Source organism: Macaca fascicularis, chromosome 1 (genome assembly GCF_037993035.2).
Source record: "Macaca fascicularis isolate 582-1 chromosome 1, T2T-MFA8v1.1".
NCBI lineage: Eukaryota > Metazoa > Chordata > Mammalia > Primates > Cercopithecidae > Macaca > Macaca fascicularis.
The window spans coordinates 200,200,877-200,218,987 of NC_088375.1; the positions used below are offsets into that span (position 1 = coordinate 200,200,877).

General features: G+C 50.7%; 1 protein-coding gene across 1 annotated transcript; it reads right to left on the reverse strand.

The window, feature by feature from the left end:
• Positions 1–2,351: 2,351 nt before the first annotated feature.
• On the reverse strand, positions 2,352–7,143 carry GJB3 (gap junction protein beta 3). The gene is made up of 2 exons (XM_005544030.4): positions 6,932–7,143; positions 2,352–3,972 (listed from the first exon to the last, which is right to left on the reverse strand). The coding sequence occupies exon 2, from the start codon at positions 3,945–3,947 to the stop codon at positions 3,135–3,137; it is 813 nt and encodes a 270-aa protein (XP_005544087.1). The 5' UTR covers positions 3,948–3,972; positions 6,932–7,143; the 3' UTR covers positions 2,352–3,134.
• Between the last annotated feature and the right edge of the window lie 10,968 nt (positions 7,144–18,111).

Here is an 18,111-nt window from a genome sequence, read left to right on the forward strand (position 1 = left end):
GGAACTTGGACTAGGGTGAATGAATACAAAAGAATGTCCTGTTTATCTTGGGCTGCAGGGTGTCTGTGACCTTACACAGTAGATGTAGATTTGAAGACTATATGAAATCCTAATCCCTCATATGCGTGATTGGAGGGAGTTTGCAGTGAATCCTCTGGGTGGGGAAGGAGGAGGTAGAGGCACGTACCCTGAGAAGGTCAAGGGGACGTGAGGTCCACCTTGTGGTGACATGATGTGCCCTGGGACTTGGTGGTGAACAGTAGTCACCCAACACATACTGGATGAGATCAGTGAACTGCACTGCTCAGAACAACTCCAGGTCAAAGGCAGGCTGTGCAGGGCCGGAATGCTCAGAGACATGCTCACTGGCTCCTGAATTTCTGGCTCCTGGCCCTGGCTCTGATAGCCACTAAGTGTTCCTCTGGGTTAGTATAGGCTTGCACCCCCTTTTGCTTTCCATTCTCATCTGGCCTTGGGTATTGGTGTTCCCTAAATTTCAGGTCATGACACAGCACCGGGAGCAGGACCGTGAGTCACCCCAGGGGTTGGTTAGAGCGGGAGATGAGCCTGTGTTCCTGTCTCAGCTCTGTGGACTGACTAGAAGCTCAGTCCTTGCTGAGTGTTAATTCTCTGCAGTAATAGCCAGTGATGTTCTCTGGTTACTCTGACCTCCAAGCCACCCTTGGCCAGGCAGCCAGAACCACTCAGGAAGATGCTGGAATGCATGTCGGCAAGTAGGTGGAGATCACCCCTCCCTGAGACCTTTGCAACCCTCCAGCCCGAGCAGAGGCTGACCTCCAGTGCATCAGGCAGAGGCTTTCCTGAGCACAGTCATACCTGGGAATTTATCAGATACATTAGTGCTGTGCTAATGTTTTACCTCCAGTGTCTCCTACCTCTACAACAATCCTCTGTGTAGGAACAACTGGGTGTCATGCTGACTCTATTCCCTGTGTCCCTCAGGTCTACTCTACACGCTGCCCTGTGCAGTGGGAGGCTGACTTGCCCTCTGACTTCCGGTTGGGTTAGGTCAGTGGGAGCCACCGGCAGGCAAGCAGATGGGAAAGTGAAGTTGGGGGATTTACTTGGTTGCTGGGATTGGATGCATCCTGTCCATTGTTACCCTGGTACTAGCCCCGGAGTATTGCAGTAGCCATACCTTTGAAAATAGTCTCTCTAGGAAACTCCTTTTAAAGTTACTTGGTTTGAATGTGCCATCTGTTTTTTGCTAGGACCCTGATTGATAAAATTCCCATTGTACTGATGGCAAGCCCTGATTGTACTGAAGGCCTGCCCAAGATGTAGCGTGGTGAAGCTGTGCTCAGGGAATGGTCAAGCTATGAATCAGTCATGGGGGTGCAGGAACAGTGTCAGCCAGCCCTGGGCCCTTTAAACTTGGCTGGCTTATTCACTCTCTGATGGACACTTGTGAGAGCACAGGTGAACCACTGGCTGTTCTGTCTCCGTCATGACCTCCCTCTCTTTGCTGGCTGTGGCACTTGGCTCACTGGCTCCTGAATTTCTGGCTCCCGGCCCTGACTCTGATAGCCACTAAGTGTTCCTCTGGGTTAATATAGGCTTGCACCCCCTTTTGCTTTCCATTCTCATCTGGCCTTGGGTATTGGTGTTCCCTAAATTTCAGGTTATGACACAGCACCGGGAGCAGGACCGTGAGTCACCCCAGGGGTTGGTTAGAGCGGGAGATGAGCCTGTGTTCCTGTCTCTTAGCTCTGTGGGCACAGGTCCTACCTCCTTGTACAGTCCCAGCATCCTGCCAGGGCCCTGGTTCAGCGAAAATGCTCGGGGAAAATGGAATGAGCCGAATAAAATGCGGGGTGAGGCTGGGATGGCATGCTTGAGTGCAGACGACATGCCCTGTTGAGAGTGCACATAAGGAGTGACAGTATGAATAGCAAGGATTGTGTGTACACAGGGTGGGGATGTGTGTTGTGATGGCAGTGACTGGATGACAGAGGAGGGAGTGTGGTTTATTTATAGTGAGTGGCAGTGATTGTGTGTGTACTCAGGGCGAAGTCTAATTACGAAGGCTGGAAGCGCTATTGCAGAGGGAGCACAGCGCACTCTTGTGGCCACAACTAGAATCCCAACATATATATCAGTAGGTTCCACTCCAGCCTCCTCCTCTAATACAAACCCAGCTTCCCGCTGTCAACCTCAGCCCCAGCCTAACCCAGCTCTAGCTCCAGCCCCAGCTGCAGCCACTGCCACAGCTCTCACCCTAGCTCCACCCCCAGCCGTGGAACTCTTTCCCTTTCTGAGGGTTTACCTTCCCTACCTTCAGGGTCCTGTGAGTGGGTGGGAGTGTGGGAGAACCAGGGGCAGAGCCAACCTGTAGAAAACACAGGCTTTATTGATTTCAAGGAAACTGTCTTGAGCATGTGCTATCAGCGCATCCACCCGAGTCCCTAGGATCAGGGTCTGAAAGGCTGGCACCAGGCAGAGCACAGTTGTGGGGAGGAAGATGGGAGCACCACTGCCTGAGGCTGAGGGAGTAGGATTTGGGGGAAGAGGGCTTCCATTGAGCCAAGTGATGACCTGGAGGACCCCTGGGTGTCTCCAGAACCTCTTGTCAGACTCACTCTCAGGTCTCCAGACCTGCTGCTGCTGGGAGAAGACCTCCTCTCCACTGCAGGAATCTGGGCGGCTCCTCCGGAAGGAGTGGAGATGCCTTAGGTCCGCTGAGGCTAGCCCAGGGCGAGCATCTCTTTTTGTATGGCCTCCAGACCTCTGTGCTGCCGTTGTCTCTGCTTGGGAGCTCTTCTCACCTCTCTTACACATTGTGTCCTCAGGGAAGCCTCTCCTGATGACCCCTTCCTGGGTTAGCTAGAAGCCCTGCCAGCAGCGCCCTAAGTGGCCCCTTGCAGGCATAGATAGTTAATTCGCTTGTTTCAAAGTCTGTGTCCTTTGAGGGTTGGCACTGGGCCTGTGGGTTACCTATACCCGGGTAGACAGCCCAGTGCCCAGTGTCAAAAAATATCTGCCAAAAGGAAAGTTGCATAGCTTAGTGAACTCAAAGTGGGGTCACTCAGCCTCTGTAGGACCTCTCCACCCTGCCACACCGCCCTGCCTGTCCCATTGGCAGCCCCCATGTTGCCCTACCCCCTGCCCTGTTGTCAGATGGGGGTCAGGTTGGGTGCTGAGGCCTGCAGCTTGTTATTGCCTGGATCTGGATCCAGCTCCCCAGCCTCCACCAGCTTGTGGTGGCAGCGGCAGGTGGAAGCTCGGCTGGTGGAGGATGAGCGGCCACGGCCCCCTCGAGGCTTGTCCTTGTGCAGGCCTTGCAGGACCCTGTGGCAGATGAGGTAGCAGAGCTCGCAGATGGTGAGTACGATACAGATGGCGGAGGCGCCCACCATGAAGTAGGTGAAGATTTTCTTCTCGGTGGGTCGGGCGATGTAGCAGTCCACGATATTGGGGCAGGGGGCCACGTTGGCGCACTGCACCAGGCGCGGCATGTTGAAGCCATGCCAGAGAGTGTGCAGCAGGTAGAGGAAGAGGAACTCGATGATGAGCTTGAAGATGAGGCTGAACAGGTAGGTCCACCACAGGCCTCCGTGCTTCTTGCCTGTGTTGTCGTACAGCTTGGTGCACTGGTCCCCGTGCTTCTGGCGGTGCCGACGCTCCCGCTCCTCACGGTAGGCCACGTGCAGGATGACCAGCAGCGAGGGGCACGTGACGAAGATGAGCTGCAGGGCCCAGAGGCGGATGTTGGAGATGGGGAAGTAGTTGTCGTAGCAGACGTTGGTGCAGCCGGGCTGCTTGGTGTTGCAGTCAAAGTCCTTCTGCTCGTCCCCCCACACGCGCTCTGCAGCCACCACGTACACCAGCACCCGGAAGACGAACACCACTGACAGCCAGATGCGCCCGAACGCTGTGGAGTACTTGTTCACGCCGCTCAGTAGGGCTTGGAGTGTCTTCCAGTCCATGGCGTCTGGTGGGGGCTGTGCCTACCTGAGAGAATTAGAGGAAAAACCATCGTGTGAATGAATAGGTGACTTAATTGAGCATTTACTATGTACCAGGCAGTGTTCTGAGTTCTGACTTGTTCAATCCTCAGAACGACCCTCTGAGTTCAGAACTATTATTCCTCCCAAGCTGCAGATAGGAAACTGAGGCACAGCAAGGTTACATAACTTACCCAAAGGCAACAGAACTAGTATGCTGGAAGGAAGCAAATGTGCTTTTGCTGATAATAACAATCACCATTTGTTGAGTGTTTACTCTGAGCCAGGCACGAAGCTAAACACTTTATGAGCAGAATCTCATTTAATCTCTTAGAATGACCTCATAAGGTGGTTATTACAGTGCTCCTCACTTACAGATGAAACTGATCATTGAACGATTGCAAAACAAGTAGTACGTAGTAAGTGCCCCATAAATGCTGGCTACTCATTACTGTGAAATTTAGAGAGGTCAAGTAACTCACTTAAAATAAGAGGTGGATTCAAGGCCGGCTGTTGGGTGCCAGAGCCTGTGCTCTCCACCACCTCCTCTTCTCTTCTCCGATGGACTCCTGCCCCAGACCAGATTCTTGAAACGCTTACTTTGTGGATGCCTCACTACTATACTGTGAAGTTGCGGTTATGAGTCCCATTCTACAGAGGGGAAACTGAGGCTCAGAGAGGAGAAATAACGAGCCCAAGGTCTCATAGCTGCTGGGTGGTGAAGAGGGGAGACCAGTTCAGGTGGGGGATGCATGGAGGCTTATGACTCCTTATATGGAGGCTTATATGACTCCTGGGAGGACACTGGATCCAGGGAGTATCTAGAGGCAGCTCCCTGCTCCCTGCGCTGGGCCTGGGGAAGCCCAGCCACCCCCAGCCACGCTGGTTGCCAGGGCCTTGTGGTGGAAAGATGTGCTTTGTTCAGGCCTCAATTCACATATCTTCCTCCCAGTCCTGGAGTGACTCAGAGGGTGTGAATGGGTGGGTCTGCCTGAGCATGCCTTGTTTCTGCGCTGCTGTGGGTGTGAGAGCCCCCACCTGCCTGTGTGTGGGCCTGTGTGCGTGTGACTCCCCCTGGAGCGGATTTGCACCTCTGAGCAAGTGTGATGCCTGCGAGGCCACCACCCTGCCCCAAACCACCATTACTCTGGCCTGTATTATGACCTCTTTACTAGCTTTTCACCTTCCCCCTGTGCCCCTAGAGTCCATTAAATCAGTTCATGCCACTCCCTTGTTTAAGACTCTACTAGCTTCTTGCTAGGCTTAGCAAAACCCCAGATTCGACATTTTCACCCTGCCACACTGGAATAAGAGCCTTGGGGGCTTTTTATTGATTCCTTCTGTCTGGAATGCTCTTCCTCCAGAACCTCACATGGGTAGACCTTTCTCATCACACAGGCCTCTGCTCAAACCTCATCTCTTTAGAGGCCTCTCCAGATTACCCTGGGTCTGAAGAGCCCCTGCTTCTGTCTCTCTGTTCCTGTCCCCTTTCTTTCTTTTGAGACAAGGTCTTGCTCTGTCACCCAGGCTGGAGTGCAGTGGTGCAACCTTGGCTCACTGCAACCTCTGCTTCCCAGGCTCAAGGGATCCTCCTACCTCAGCCCCCTGAGTAGCTGGGGCCACAGGTGTGCACCACCATGCCCGGCTAATTTTTCCAGCCCTCTTTGTTTTCTTTATAGCACTTAGTCACTATCTGAAATTAAATACTTTGTCCTTTTTTTTGGTCTTATTTATTATCTGGCTCCCCCTCTAGAATGTCAACTTGGACTTGCTTTATATTTAGTGCCCAGTGCTTGGCACATAGTAGGCACTCAATGCTGAATGGGTAAACAAATGGATGCTGAGTTCTCAGCTAGGCAACTTGGAGGGAGGGGACAGGAGGGTGGGCAGGATCCTGGTTGGGGGCAGCCTGGTCGGGGGATTGGGGGAAAGACTTCCCTACACTGGAGAGAAGGAGAGAGGGAGTTCCTTCTCAGCACCTGGCTCTCCTGGCTGTGTTTCCTCTGGGAATCACAGTCTGGGCAGGATGGGGCGATTGGGAAGACCTCATTCCTGGAAAGCCTCCTCTTCTCCCCTATTCTGCTCCTTCCAAGCCCTGGTGGTGCGGGAAGGCAGTGGGATAGCACTGAACACCGAGTTCCACCTGGATTCAAACCTCGGCTGGGCCACTTAGTAGCTGGGCGACTTCCAAGAATTTCCTAATCTCATTGACCCTATTTACTTATCTCTAAAGGGAAATAATTCCTACTTTCCCGGGCTGTGGTGAGAATCCTGAGACTGTTCCCTCCCAGGTCTGCCACTCACGTGGTGGGAGTTCACAGGAACTGAAGTGGAGGCTGGAGCCCCGTCTGTCGGGATGGAGAGAGGAGAGGGACCCTGACGGCTGCTTCCACCTGACACCCTCCCATGGCTGCCCACCGGGGTGCAGCTCCCTCCTGGGCCCCCACCTTCCACCCTTGGGCGCTGTCTGCCCAGTCCCTCTTGACACACCCCAGGGAGGAGCCTCACAGGCAAAGAATTTCCTTCCCAAGTCTAGGCTGGGGACTGGTGGAGCCAGTTCTGGTTCCCCCAGCTGCCCTACAAAGCCAGCTCCCAGCGCAACCGTTTTTTCCCAGACCCCCAGACTGTACTGTGCCCAGCCTTGCCTCCCACCCCACAATGTCCCCTAAGGATAAAGCTCCCTTTCCTCCCCAGTTTCCCTCCATCCCAGGCAGCTTGGGAGCTTGCGGACTTGGCGAGGGGGTGTCTCGGAACCTTCCCGCAGCCGGGGCCCCTAATGGGCCCAGAATTGAGAGGTGAGAGGGCAGATTGGGAGGCACGGGAGAGGAGTCCCCGCATCCCGTCTTCGCGCCCCATCCCAGCGCACTGGCAGGCTCAAGCCCCAGCCCTGCCGCAGGGGGTCACCGGGAGCGCTCGACGCCCCTGAGGGTCCCGCCCCGCCTGGCCCCGCCCGGTCCAGCACTTACCTGCAGCGGCTTGGCCAACGCGAAGGCCTGAGCCCGCGTCCCCGGGGCCCACGGCAGAGGCGAGGGCGCCGGGGCAGGGCTCAGCAGTGGTGCACACGGACGGCGGGCACACCTCGGGCGGTGCGGAGGAGGGAGCAGGAGGGAGCCGGCTCCTAGACCGCACGCTGCCAGGTGCTCCCGGGCCAGCCTCCGGAGGGGCTGGTGGCCCGTCTGAGCCTCCGCTTCCTCAGGCGTGAAATGGGGGCATCGGTGATCGTGGGCAGGGCCATCCGAAGGCTCCAATGAGATCAGGGGCGGGAAGCACTCTGCAAACTGTTAAGTGCCGCGGCTGCAGGTCCGACCGCAATCAGGACTCGCCCACGCTAGTTTGCCGCGGGTACCCTGCCCGCTTCCGGCCCAGCCCGGTCCCCCGGTGCGACGGGCCCTCCACCTCGGCCTCCAGGGAGGTCGGTGCGCTTTGGAGAGCCGGGGTCGGGGGCAGACCTTGTACCCACAGCGGGAAGGGGCACAGTGAGTCCTGTGCCAGGAAAGACGTGCAGGAATGAGGGCGGAGTGGGGGAGGTCACCGCCTGGAGTGACTCAGAAGGGCAGACTGCAACCGGAGCTGCCTACCTGAACACCAGGGTCCCTAGTTTCTTGTTTTCATTCACGAATCGCCGGTTCATATTCAACTATATAGTCCTCTTTTTTACATTGAACCTATGGAAGTATGCTATCAACACTCTTCTGCACTTTGCTTTTTTTCATTTAGCAAAATATGACATTTGTCCCATCAGTTGATATAGAGCTGCCTTGCTCTCTCATTTTAAAAACAGCTGAATAGTATATGTACTGTCATATATTTAATCAGTTCTACTCTGATAAAAATTAAGGCTGTTTCTAGTCTTTTATTTCATTCTATTACAAATGCCATTGCAATAACTAGCCCCTGCCAAAGCAGGTGGGTCTGCGGCTGGGGTGGGGCTGGGCTGTGCCCTGGGGATAAGGATGCGTTGTCTTATTCACTAGCGTGTCATGACTGGGAACTAATAAGAGCCTGCAGCGCTTCAGCCTTTTCTGGAAAACCCCAGGGTTGCCAGCCTCCCTGGGAGTCCCTGGATCTTAGGGTGAGGCCCGAGTCCTGCCTCCACAGAGGTGATATTGCTGGCACTATGGTGGCTCCACACGGCGTTTGCCCAGGACTGTATTGGTTTATGCCTGCAGTGCTGGCATCATTAACAATGTCCCCTTTTACTTTAAAAAATGCCCCAAAGTTAGGAGCATCAATTATGGTCACCCTCCTCCTACTCATTTTGGTAGGGAATGAGCACTGAGTTGGGAGCCCAGCGGCATCTTTGTACCTGACACTGTCCCACATGCTCGCAGCATCCAGATGAGGAAGGTCCAATCCTTCCTGCTTTTATGAAGGAGACAGCTGAAGCACACACAGGTGAGGTGACTTGCTCAGGGTCACACAGATAATAAGCAGTAGGCCCAGCTCTGGAGGCCTCAGCAGTGTTGCTTCCAGATACAGAAAAGTCACAGAGCAGAGGCTCCCTTTGTACTCACTGGGGTTGTGGTCCTTGAAAATCTTTGCTGAGATTGAGGAGTGCCAGGTGGCCCAGGTGCGTGTGCCGTGTTCTGTGCATGGGCGGTGTGGGAGTGAGCATGATGGTGTGGGGCCCCAGACTCTGCCGCCTGCTGCTCTGCTCCCTGTCAGAGCAAGACTTGCTCCCCTCTGCCTCCCCTCCTAGTCATTTTTTGACTCATTTGAGCAATGTTCCTGTCCCTACCATGTCACTAAAAACGGCCTGTCAAGGTCTCCACGCATCTCTGTAATGCTAAATCCAGCAATCACACCTCTGTCCCCATGCCCCTTGACCTTCAGAAGCACCTGGGACAATGTGCCACTCCTTCCTTCTAGAAACACTTTCTTCCCTGTGCTTTCTTGATACCACAGGCCTCACATCCTGGCCTCTAAGGTGGGCATGTCCCAGGGACCAGTCTCTTCCTTTCCAGATGAGCTCACCCAGTCCTGGGGATCTAGACACCATCCCACTCACTGATGATTCACACATTTCCAACAGCAGACGTGACTTCTCCCTGAACACCAGACTGTAACTGGAGCTGCTTACCTGAACACCAGGGTCCCTAGTTTCTTGTTTTCATTTTCAAATCGCCCGTTCATATTCAACTATATATTCTTTTCACATTTAACCTATGGAAGTATGCTATGCTATCTGCACTCTTCTGCACTTTGCTTTTTTCATTTAACAAAATATGAGACGTTTCTCCCATCAGTTGATATTGCTCTCTCATTCTAAAAACAGCTGAATAGTATATGTACTACAATATATTTAATCAGTCTTACTCTGATGAAAATTAAGGCTGTTTCTAGTCTTTTGTTTCACTCTATTACAAACACAATTGCAGTGAATATCCTTGGATAATCATTATTTAACACATTTGAAAATTGTATTTATAGGGTATATTCCTACAAGTGGAATTTTTGCCTTAAAGTTGTATGTGGATTTAAAATTTTGATAGATGTTGCCTAATCGTCTTCACAGGTGTTTCAGTTTGCACTCCAAGAGACAAGGGAGTGCCTGTATCCCCATATCCTTACCAATAGAGAGTGTTATCAAACTTTATGATCTTTGTCAGTGATAGCTCATTATCCTTTATTGTGCATGTCTCTTGGGATGAGTGAGATTGAGCATCTTTTCGTATATTTAAGAGCCGCTTTTTTTGTCATCCTGTGAACAGTCCTTTGCCTTTGCCCATTTTTCTATTGGATGGTTGACTTTTATTATTTTTTGCTCAGGAGCTCTTTACACACTAAAGAAACAAGCCCTCTGTCTGTGATACAAATAGAAAGGATTCCTTCCGCCTCTACTGTTTGGCACCTGTAATTTGACTTTATAGATGGCGCGGTTTTGCCATACAGAATTAAACATGTTTTATGTAGTCCAGTGTATTAAAATCATCTTTTATGGCCTTTGGGTTTTGTTGTCACTAGAAATGCCTTCACCACTCTGAGGATTGCAATAACATCTTTTCCCATGGTTGCTTCTAGCCGAAGTAGTGTTTTAATGATCTATTAGATTGGTGCAAAAGTAATTGTGGTTTTTGCCATTGAAAGTAATGGTAAAAACGGCAGTTACTTTTGCACCAACCTAATAGATCATGCCACTTCCCTCTTAAAATCTTATAGTGACTTATCATTAACTTTAGACTGATATCCACCCGACGTTGAACCCCCAGACACCAGGCGACCTAGTCCTGCGTCTCCCCCTATCTCTCATCCCCTTGGGCGCTGTAGTGGTCTTCTTTCTGGTTCTTGAACAAGCCACATTCAGGGTAGCCTTCTGGTTTTCGCCTTTGCTGTTCCCTCTGCCTGGACTGCCTTCTGCTGGCTCTTTACCTGGAAGCTTCCTCCTCCTTATTCAGGTCTCACCTTCTTATAGAGGTGTTCCCTGGTTCCCCTACCCCTGCCCCAAAGGTTCCTTGCCCCACTTCCTCAGCAGACACTCTTCACAGCCGTCTCTGAAATTATCTCCAGGAGAGCAGGGAGCTTGCTGGTCATGTTCCTGCCACATTACCAGGGCCAGGAATGTACAGATTCTCAGTCACTATTCGTAAACACTGGGTGCACATAAGATTATGTGCGAGTTCTGTTTCTGTGTGTGTGAGCCTGGAGATCTGTGTGTTAAGGGTGGTATGTGGGCCGTGTGTGTAGGCTTTGATGTGCATGGTTGTGAATGTGTGTGATGGCGGAGATGGCTGGGGTGGTGTGGGAGGCCGTGTGCATTTGTGGTTGTGAATGTGTGTGATGGTGGAGATGGCTGGGGTGGTGTGGGAAGCTGTGCACACATGTGGTTGTGAATGTGTGTGATGGTGGAGATGGCTGGGGTGGTGTGGGAGGCTGTGCACACATGTGGTTGTGAATGTGTGTGATGGTGGAGATGGCTGGGGTGGTGTGGGAGGCTGTGTGTGTGCGTGGTTGTGAATGTGTGTGATGGCAGAGATGGCTGGGGTGGTGTGGGAGGCTGTGTGCCTGCGTGGTTGTGAATGTGTGTGATGGTGGAGATGGCTGGGCTGCTGTGGGAGACTGTGTGCGTGTGTGGTTGTGTGTCAGGTGGTGGAGTGTAGTGGTGTCTATATGTGTGGTTGGGTTATTCTGCTCTGGTGACCAGGTGATTTTATCACCTAGGTCCTGTCATTCTGACCCTGCCAGATGCCGGCTCTTCACTCTTGACATGAGGTAGTGCCCCCAACAATTGGCCTTTGCTTTTTCTGGAGTGAGCTGGAAGAGTTCCCCATTCCAGAGAGAATGGCTCTGAGGACCTTAATGCCTTGTGGTCCCACCCTAAATTTCTGCTCCCTGAGTAGGGGAATGTGTAGGAGGCCATCTAGGCCATCCCCCTGCCTCAGGACAAAGCTGTGTTGCACCAGGGCTTGGCAGCTGCCCTCAGGGCCTACACCTGCTCTGTGGAGGTGGCAGGGCCTGAGCCTGTACCTCTTCTGGCCCTGGCCCTGGCCCAGGTGGTGTTGCTCCCAGGCCACCCTCTCCACCTAGAGCTCTTGCCCAGGCCTCAGGCAGGTGCTTCCTGGGATGGGAAGACCCCCGCCCCCTACCTCTCAGACTGGAGTTTTCCTTGTCTTTGTGTGTCTGCAGCAGAGGCGTAAGCCCTTTCCTCCCATGAGCGGAGAGGTGGGGCAGGCAGAAGCCATGGGAAACAGGTCAGGCAGAGGGATGGGGGCTTTCGAGCCCTGCTCAGGCATGTCTGGGGCTGCAGGCAGGGAGGAGACGGTCTTCCGGGGCCTGGGCTGGAGTGTTGCTTATTTTCCAAGTCACCTAGAGTTGCTCGAAACTTCTGCCCACACACCTTGCTCCTCGAATGGAGGTAATACGTGACTTCGTTGAGCAGCTGTCAGGAGCCAACCATTCTAATGTGCACACACCCCTTCTTACCCACCAGGCACCTCCCTCCACCCCCTCTCTTTCTCCTCCATCACTGACTTTTTGCTCTTTACTGGATCTTTCCTGTTATAATAACCATGTAGGTATTTCTCCATCTTAACAACAAAACAAAAAAACACCTTAACCTGAACTCCACTTCTCCTTCCAGCGTCTGCCTCATTTCTTTCCACTCCTTTACAGCAAAATCTATCAAAAGACTTGTACCGATTCATGATCTCCATTTTTTCTCTTTCATCTTCTCTTGAGCTTATTCTAATCAGGCTTTTGCTTCCTATATGACACCAAAACTGCTCTTGTCAAAGTCCCTATAGCTAAACCCCATGGCCAAGTTTCAGTCCTCATCTTTCCCTGAACCCTCAGCAGCGTTGAATGAAGTTGATTCCTCTTGCCTTGACACTCTTCATTTGGCTTCGGAGACGTCACACTCTCCTGACTTTTCTCCTTCCTTCCTGTGCTTTCTTTCTCAGTCTCCTTTGCTGGTTCCTCCAGATCTTCCTGACTTTTAAGTACTGGGCTGCCTTGGGGCTCAGTCCTTGTGCTCTTTCTCTTCTCTGTCCTCCCTCACTCACATGGCAACATCATCCAGTCTCAGGGTTTAAAATATGAAAATTCAGCTGACAAACCCTAAATATGTATCCCCAGCCCAGACCGTTCCTCTAAATTCGGCACTCTTATGTCCAGCTGTTAGTCAGCTTTCTCCTAGGATGTTTAGTAGGTAAGCTCCTTATTTACTAGGGATGCCAGATTTGGGAACAACGCAAAAACACAACCATGACACCCAGTTAATTCTGAATTTCAGCTAGTACACACATTAAAAAATTGTTGGCTGTGCACGGTGGCTGATGCCTGTAATCCCAGCACTTTGGGATGCTGAGGCGGGTGGATCACGAGGTCAAGAGATTGAGACTATCCTGGCCAACATGGTGAAACCTCATCTTTACTAAAAATACAAAAAAATAGCTGGGTGTGGTGGTGTGCACCAGTAGTCCCAGCTACTCGGGAAGCCAAGGCAGGATAATCGCTTGGACCAGGGAGGTGGAGGTTGCAGTGAGCCGAGATTGCACCACTGCAGTCCAGCCTAGTGAAGAGTGAGACTCTGTCTCAAAAAAAAAAAAAAAAAAAAAAAAAAAAAAAAAAAAAAAAAAAATTGTTTATCTGAAATTTGCTCATCTGGCAACCTACCCCTTTTCTTCCTCTCTGACCTTTTCTCTCACTTATTCTACTAAATGGCAGTTTTACTCATTGACTTGCTCAGGTCCCAAACCTTAGAGTCTTCGTTGATCCTCTTTTCCCATATCCCACATCCAATGTCGGTGAATCATTTTGGTGCTACTTTCAAAATATTTACAGGATCTGGCCACTTCTCGCTGACTCCATTGATACTACTGGGGTAAAATGAAATCAAGAACCATTTCTTTCCTGGATGATTGCAGTAGCCTTGTAACTGGTCTTCCTGCTTTAGCCTTTGCCCCATCCATTTGCTGCTAACAGAGCTGCCAGAGGGATCTTGCTCCTGTTTGCTTAAAAATGTTGCACTGGCTTCCGACTCACTCAGACTGACAGCCGACGGCACCAGGATGGCCTGTAAGACCCTACACGACCGAGTCCTTCTCAGGCCTCACCCGTAGGCTCCGTCCTCATTTCCACGTCTCTCGGCTCACTGGCTGTGCTGCCTCATTGGCTTCCTTGTATCCTGGGTATGTGCCAGGCGTTTCCAGGTCTCAGTGTCCCTGCACTTGCTCTTTCTTCTCTCTGAAATAAACTTACTGACCTTCCCTGGCCTCCCCATCTAAAATCGTAATTCCCTTCTCAGTTTTTGTTTATTGTCTCTCATATCACTAGAAATCTGTGGGGCAGCCATTTTCTTTCTGTTGTGTTTGCTGCTATATTCCCGGTGCCTAAAACAGTGCCTGGCACTTAGTAGACAAAGAATACTTGTCACACGAGTGAATAAGACCCCCAAAGCATGGTAAGCTCCTGTCCCAGGCCAGTGCATGGCAGCCGTGTCATCAGTTTCCTTCTAGCTCAGCATTGCCACCTCCTACTTGCCAGAAGTTCCTCCCTGATCAGCTGCCCTCCTCCAGGAAGCCCTTTTTGGCTGAGCCTCATTTTTCCCCTTTCCTTCCTGCCACCAGGTCAGAATCCCCGGTGCTCAGGGGTCAAGTGGGCTGCGTGGCTGGCTGTAGTCTGTCTGTCTTCACCCAGCTCCTTCCCTCCTTCTGGATGGGAGGAGGCTCCTTGCTTGGACTGCGGTTCGAGCTGCAAGAGTGTAGGGCATCAGGATGTCTGGGGAAGCCAGCTTAAGGTGAGATGTGTGCAATAGGCCCTGAAATCAGTCTGCCGCCTGACATGTGGGAGCTTTTGGTGCCTTGATCCTGGGCTGCAGAGGTGACGGCAATAGATTTCAGGGCATAGAGCTTAGATTGTATCTGAGCTGTAGGGCCATATTGTTCCCGGCCTCACTGTCTCTACAAATTAGAGACATCCTGACATAAGCACCTGATAAGATAGTTTGCCATTACCTGAGCTGTTAAGGATTAGGAAAGGAGCATATTGGGAGGGGCAGAAGAAAACAACAGGGTCCTTGTGCCTGGAGTTTGCTAAATGATCTGTATGTTTGTAAATGTGTTCTGCTGCGACCATTTTTTTCCTTTTTTAAAATTTTATTTCAGTAGTTTTTGGGGAACAGGTGGTTTTTGGTTACATGGATAAATTATTTAGTGGTGAGTTCTGAGATGTTGGTGCACTCATCACCTGAGCAGTGTACACTGTAGCCAATATGTAGTCTTTTATCCCTCACCCCCTCCTACCATCCCCCCAATTCCCCAAACTCCATTCTGTCACTCTTATGCCTTTACTTCTTCACAGCTTAGCTTCTACTCATAAGTGAGAGCATACACTATTCTGTTTTCCATTCCTGAGTTATTTCACTTAGAATAATGGCTTCCACTCCATCCAAGTTGCTGGTGCAGCTATTTATTTTTATTTTTTAATTTATTTAATTTTACTTTAAGTTCTGGGATACCTGTGCAGAACATGCAGGTTTGTTACATAGGTATGCATGTGCCATGGTGGTTTGCTGCACCTATCAACCCGTCATCTAGGTTTTAAACCTTGCATGCATTAGGTATTTGTCCTAATCCTCTCCCTTCCCTTGCCCCCCACCCCACGACAGGCCCCACTGTGTGATGCTCCTCTCCCTGTGTCCATGTGTTCTCACTGTTCAACTCCCACTTATGAGTGAGAACATGCCATGTCTGGTTTTCTGTTCCTGTGTTAGTTTGCTGGGAATGATAGTTTCCAGCTTCATCCATGTCCTTGCAAAAGACATGAACTCATTCTTTTTTATGGCTGCATAGTATTCCATGGTGTATACGTGCCACATTTTCTTTATCCAGTCTGTCATTGATGGGCATTTGGGTTGGTCCCAAGTCTTTGCTACTGTAAATAGTGGATGCAGCCATTTTTGACAAGGCCATTGGAACATTCTGACATGGCCTTTAAAAACGATTTCTTATTGTGATAAAAGTGCACAACAGAAGCTTCACCCCATCCCACATGCATCCCCAAGCTTCACCTAATCCCCGGCACTTAGCCCATCCCCAAGCCTCAGGACTGATTGTTTTCACACAGCCAAAATGTCCTTTGCCTCCTGATGCCCTGCTATGGTTGGGTCTGAGTTTCCCAAGAGACATGTGTGTTTGGATGTCCAGAGGCAGCTGGATGAATGGGACTGGGCCTCAGGAAACAGAAGAGGAATTGGAACCCTTGTGTGAGTTGGTGCAAATGTAAAACAGTGCAGCCTTTTTGGGAAACGGTGTGGCAGTTCCTCAAGCACTTAAACACAGAATTACCGTAGGACCCAGCAAGTCACTCCTCGATATACACGCAAAAAGATTGAAAACAGAAACTTAAACAAATACTTGTACACGAATGTTCTTAGTAGCGCTGTTCTCAGCAGTCAAAAGGTGGAGAGAACCCGAATGTCCATCAGTGGATGAATGGATAAATGAAATATGGTCTATCCACACAGCGAACTGTTATCCAATCAGAAAAGTGAATGAAGTTCTGATACATGCTGCAATATGGATGAATCTTGGAAACATTATAAGTGAAATAAGCCACACACCAAAGGAAAAATATGGTATGATTCCACTTTTTTGAAATGCTGAGAATAGGCAAATCCACAGAGACAGGAAGTAGGTTAGAGGTTACCAAGGGTACCAGAGGTTGCTGGGTGAATGGAGGTTATTGTCGAATGGGTATGGATAGAGCTCTTGTTGAGGGTGATAAAAAGCCTCTGAAAGGCTGGGCGCGGTGGCTCACACCCGTAATCCCAGCACTTTAGGAGGCTGAGGCAGGCAGATCTTCTGTGGTTGGGAGTTCGAGACCAGCCTGACAAACATGGAGAAACCTCGTCTCTACTAAAAATACAAAAACATTAGCTGGGTGTGGTGGTGCATGCCTGGAGTCCAGCTCTCGGTAGGCGGAGGTTGTAGTGAGCTGAGATCATGCCACTGCACTCCAGCCTGGTGACAGAGCAAGATCCATCTCAAAACAACAACAACAACAACAACAACAACAACAACAACAACAAAGGCTCTGGAAATAAGTAGTGGTGATGGCTGCACAACATTGTGAATGTAATTAATGTGACTGAATTGTACACTTAAAACAGTTAAAATGGTAATTTTTATGTTAAGGATATTCTATTACAATATGAAAATAAAAAAAAAAGAAGGGTGGAAATACAGATTTTGTAGTCAACAGTGTTGGGATGGTGGTCAAGGCCATGGGAGAGGATGTAATTGCAATCGCCCAGGGAGGGCAGGGAGACTGAGGAGAGAAGGTGGCCTGGGACAGAGCCCCAGGGACCTTCCTAATTAAGAGGTGGACTGAAGGAGATTGAAAGGGAGCGGCCGGAGCAGTGGCAGGAAAACCAGATGAGTGGTGTCCCAGAAGCCTGGGTGTATTAGTCAGCACTCTTAATTGCAAGTGACAGAAATGCAGCTTGAGTTAGTTCCAGGCACAGAGGGCAATTCATTGGTTTAAAGAAACATGGGAAGGGCAGGGGGACCTTGGGGCCCCAGGGGTACCTGGAATTAGGTCTGGGGTGCATCTGGAGCTGCTCTCCCGCCTACTTCACTTCTGCTCCTCTCTAACTGTTGGCTTTCTTCTCTCCTTGCACTAATGGGCTTTTGCACAAAGTTACTCTTAGCTTGAGCTCCTCCCTTCCAAGTTTTGCCATGACACTCTTCTCTTAGAAATGATTGAAATGATCTGCAGAAGAATGCTGATTGGCTTCACCTAGAGGACACCCTGAGGACAAGGGACCTGGGCATCAGCCTGGCAGGTGCCTTTAGAACCCCAGTTTAGAGGAAGATAAGTGCTGAGTGGGCAGAATGGGGAAGGACTCAATGGCCTGGGGAAGAGGCTAAAGAAGGAAGACCATCTACCCTGCTAAATGCCTCATCGCACAGACAAGGGCTGGAAAGCATCCACTGGGCTTACTGACAAACGAATCATAGGTGAACTTGGCAGAGGCAGGGCAGTTTGAGTGGCATGTGAGGACAGAGACAGATCATAGCTGGTGGGTGGGTGAGTGGGAGGTGAAGAAGTGGAGACAGTAAGTGTAGACATCAGTTTCAGGAGGCACAGTTGTGAAAGCCAGGAGAGAGATAAGGAGGTTGCTGCAGGGAACATGGGGTCAAGGAAGGGTTTTGCTTTTGCTTTTGGATGGGAAAGATCTGAGCATGCTTAAATGCTGAGAGATCCAGGAGAGAAGTAGGTGTCAGAGATGCAGAAGAAAGCAAAGAGGTGGGGGAGAAAGAGGATCCTGTGCACAGGTCAAGAGTTTAGAGAGTTAACAGTCGGCCCACCCCTTTGTGCTGTAGGAAAGGAGAGAGGGAGGTGGTGGATGAGCATTGGTCTGTAGGTTTGGTGGCAGTCGAGAAGAGAGCATTCTTCCCAGATAGCTTCTACTTTCTTTAAGAAATAGGATGTCAATAAGATGGAATGTGCTAGAAAGTTTGAGGAGAATGGAGAAATTGAGGAAGCTGCCACCATGTACAACAGCAGAGAGACCAAAGCAGAATTCGTTAGGTGGCATCGAGCGCCCAGGTTAGGCTGGAGAGCAAGAATTTGCAGTGGCCTCACTCTATTTGGTTGCGTGGTTTACTCTAGCAGAGTCCAACACAGGATGGAGAGATAGAGAAGC

What these genes read in the sequence shown, in the direction of transcription:
- GJB3 (XM_005544030.4), bottom strand. Translation starts at nt 3,947, where the DNA reads ATGGACTGGAAGACACTCCAAGCCCTACTGAGCGGCGTGAACAAGTAC.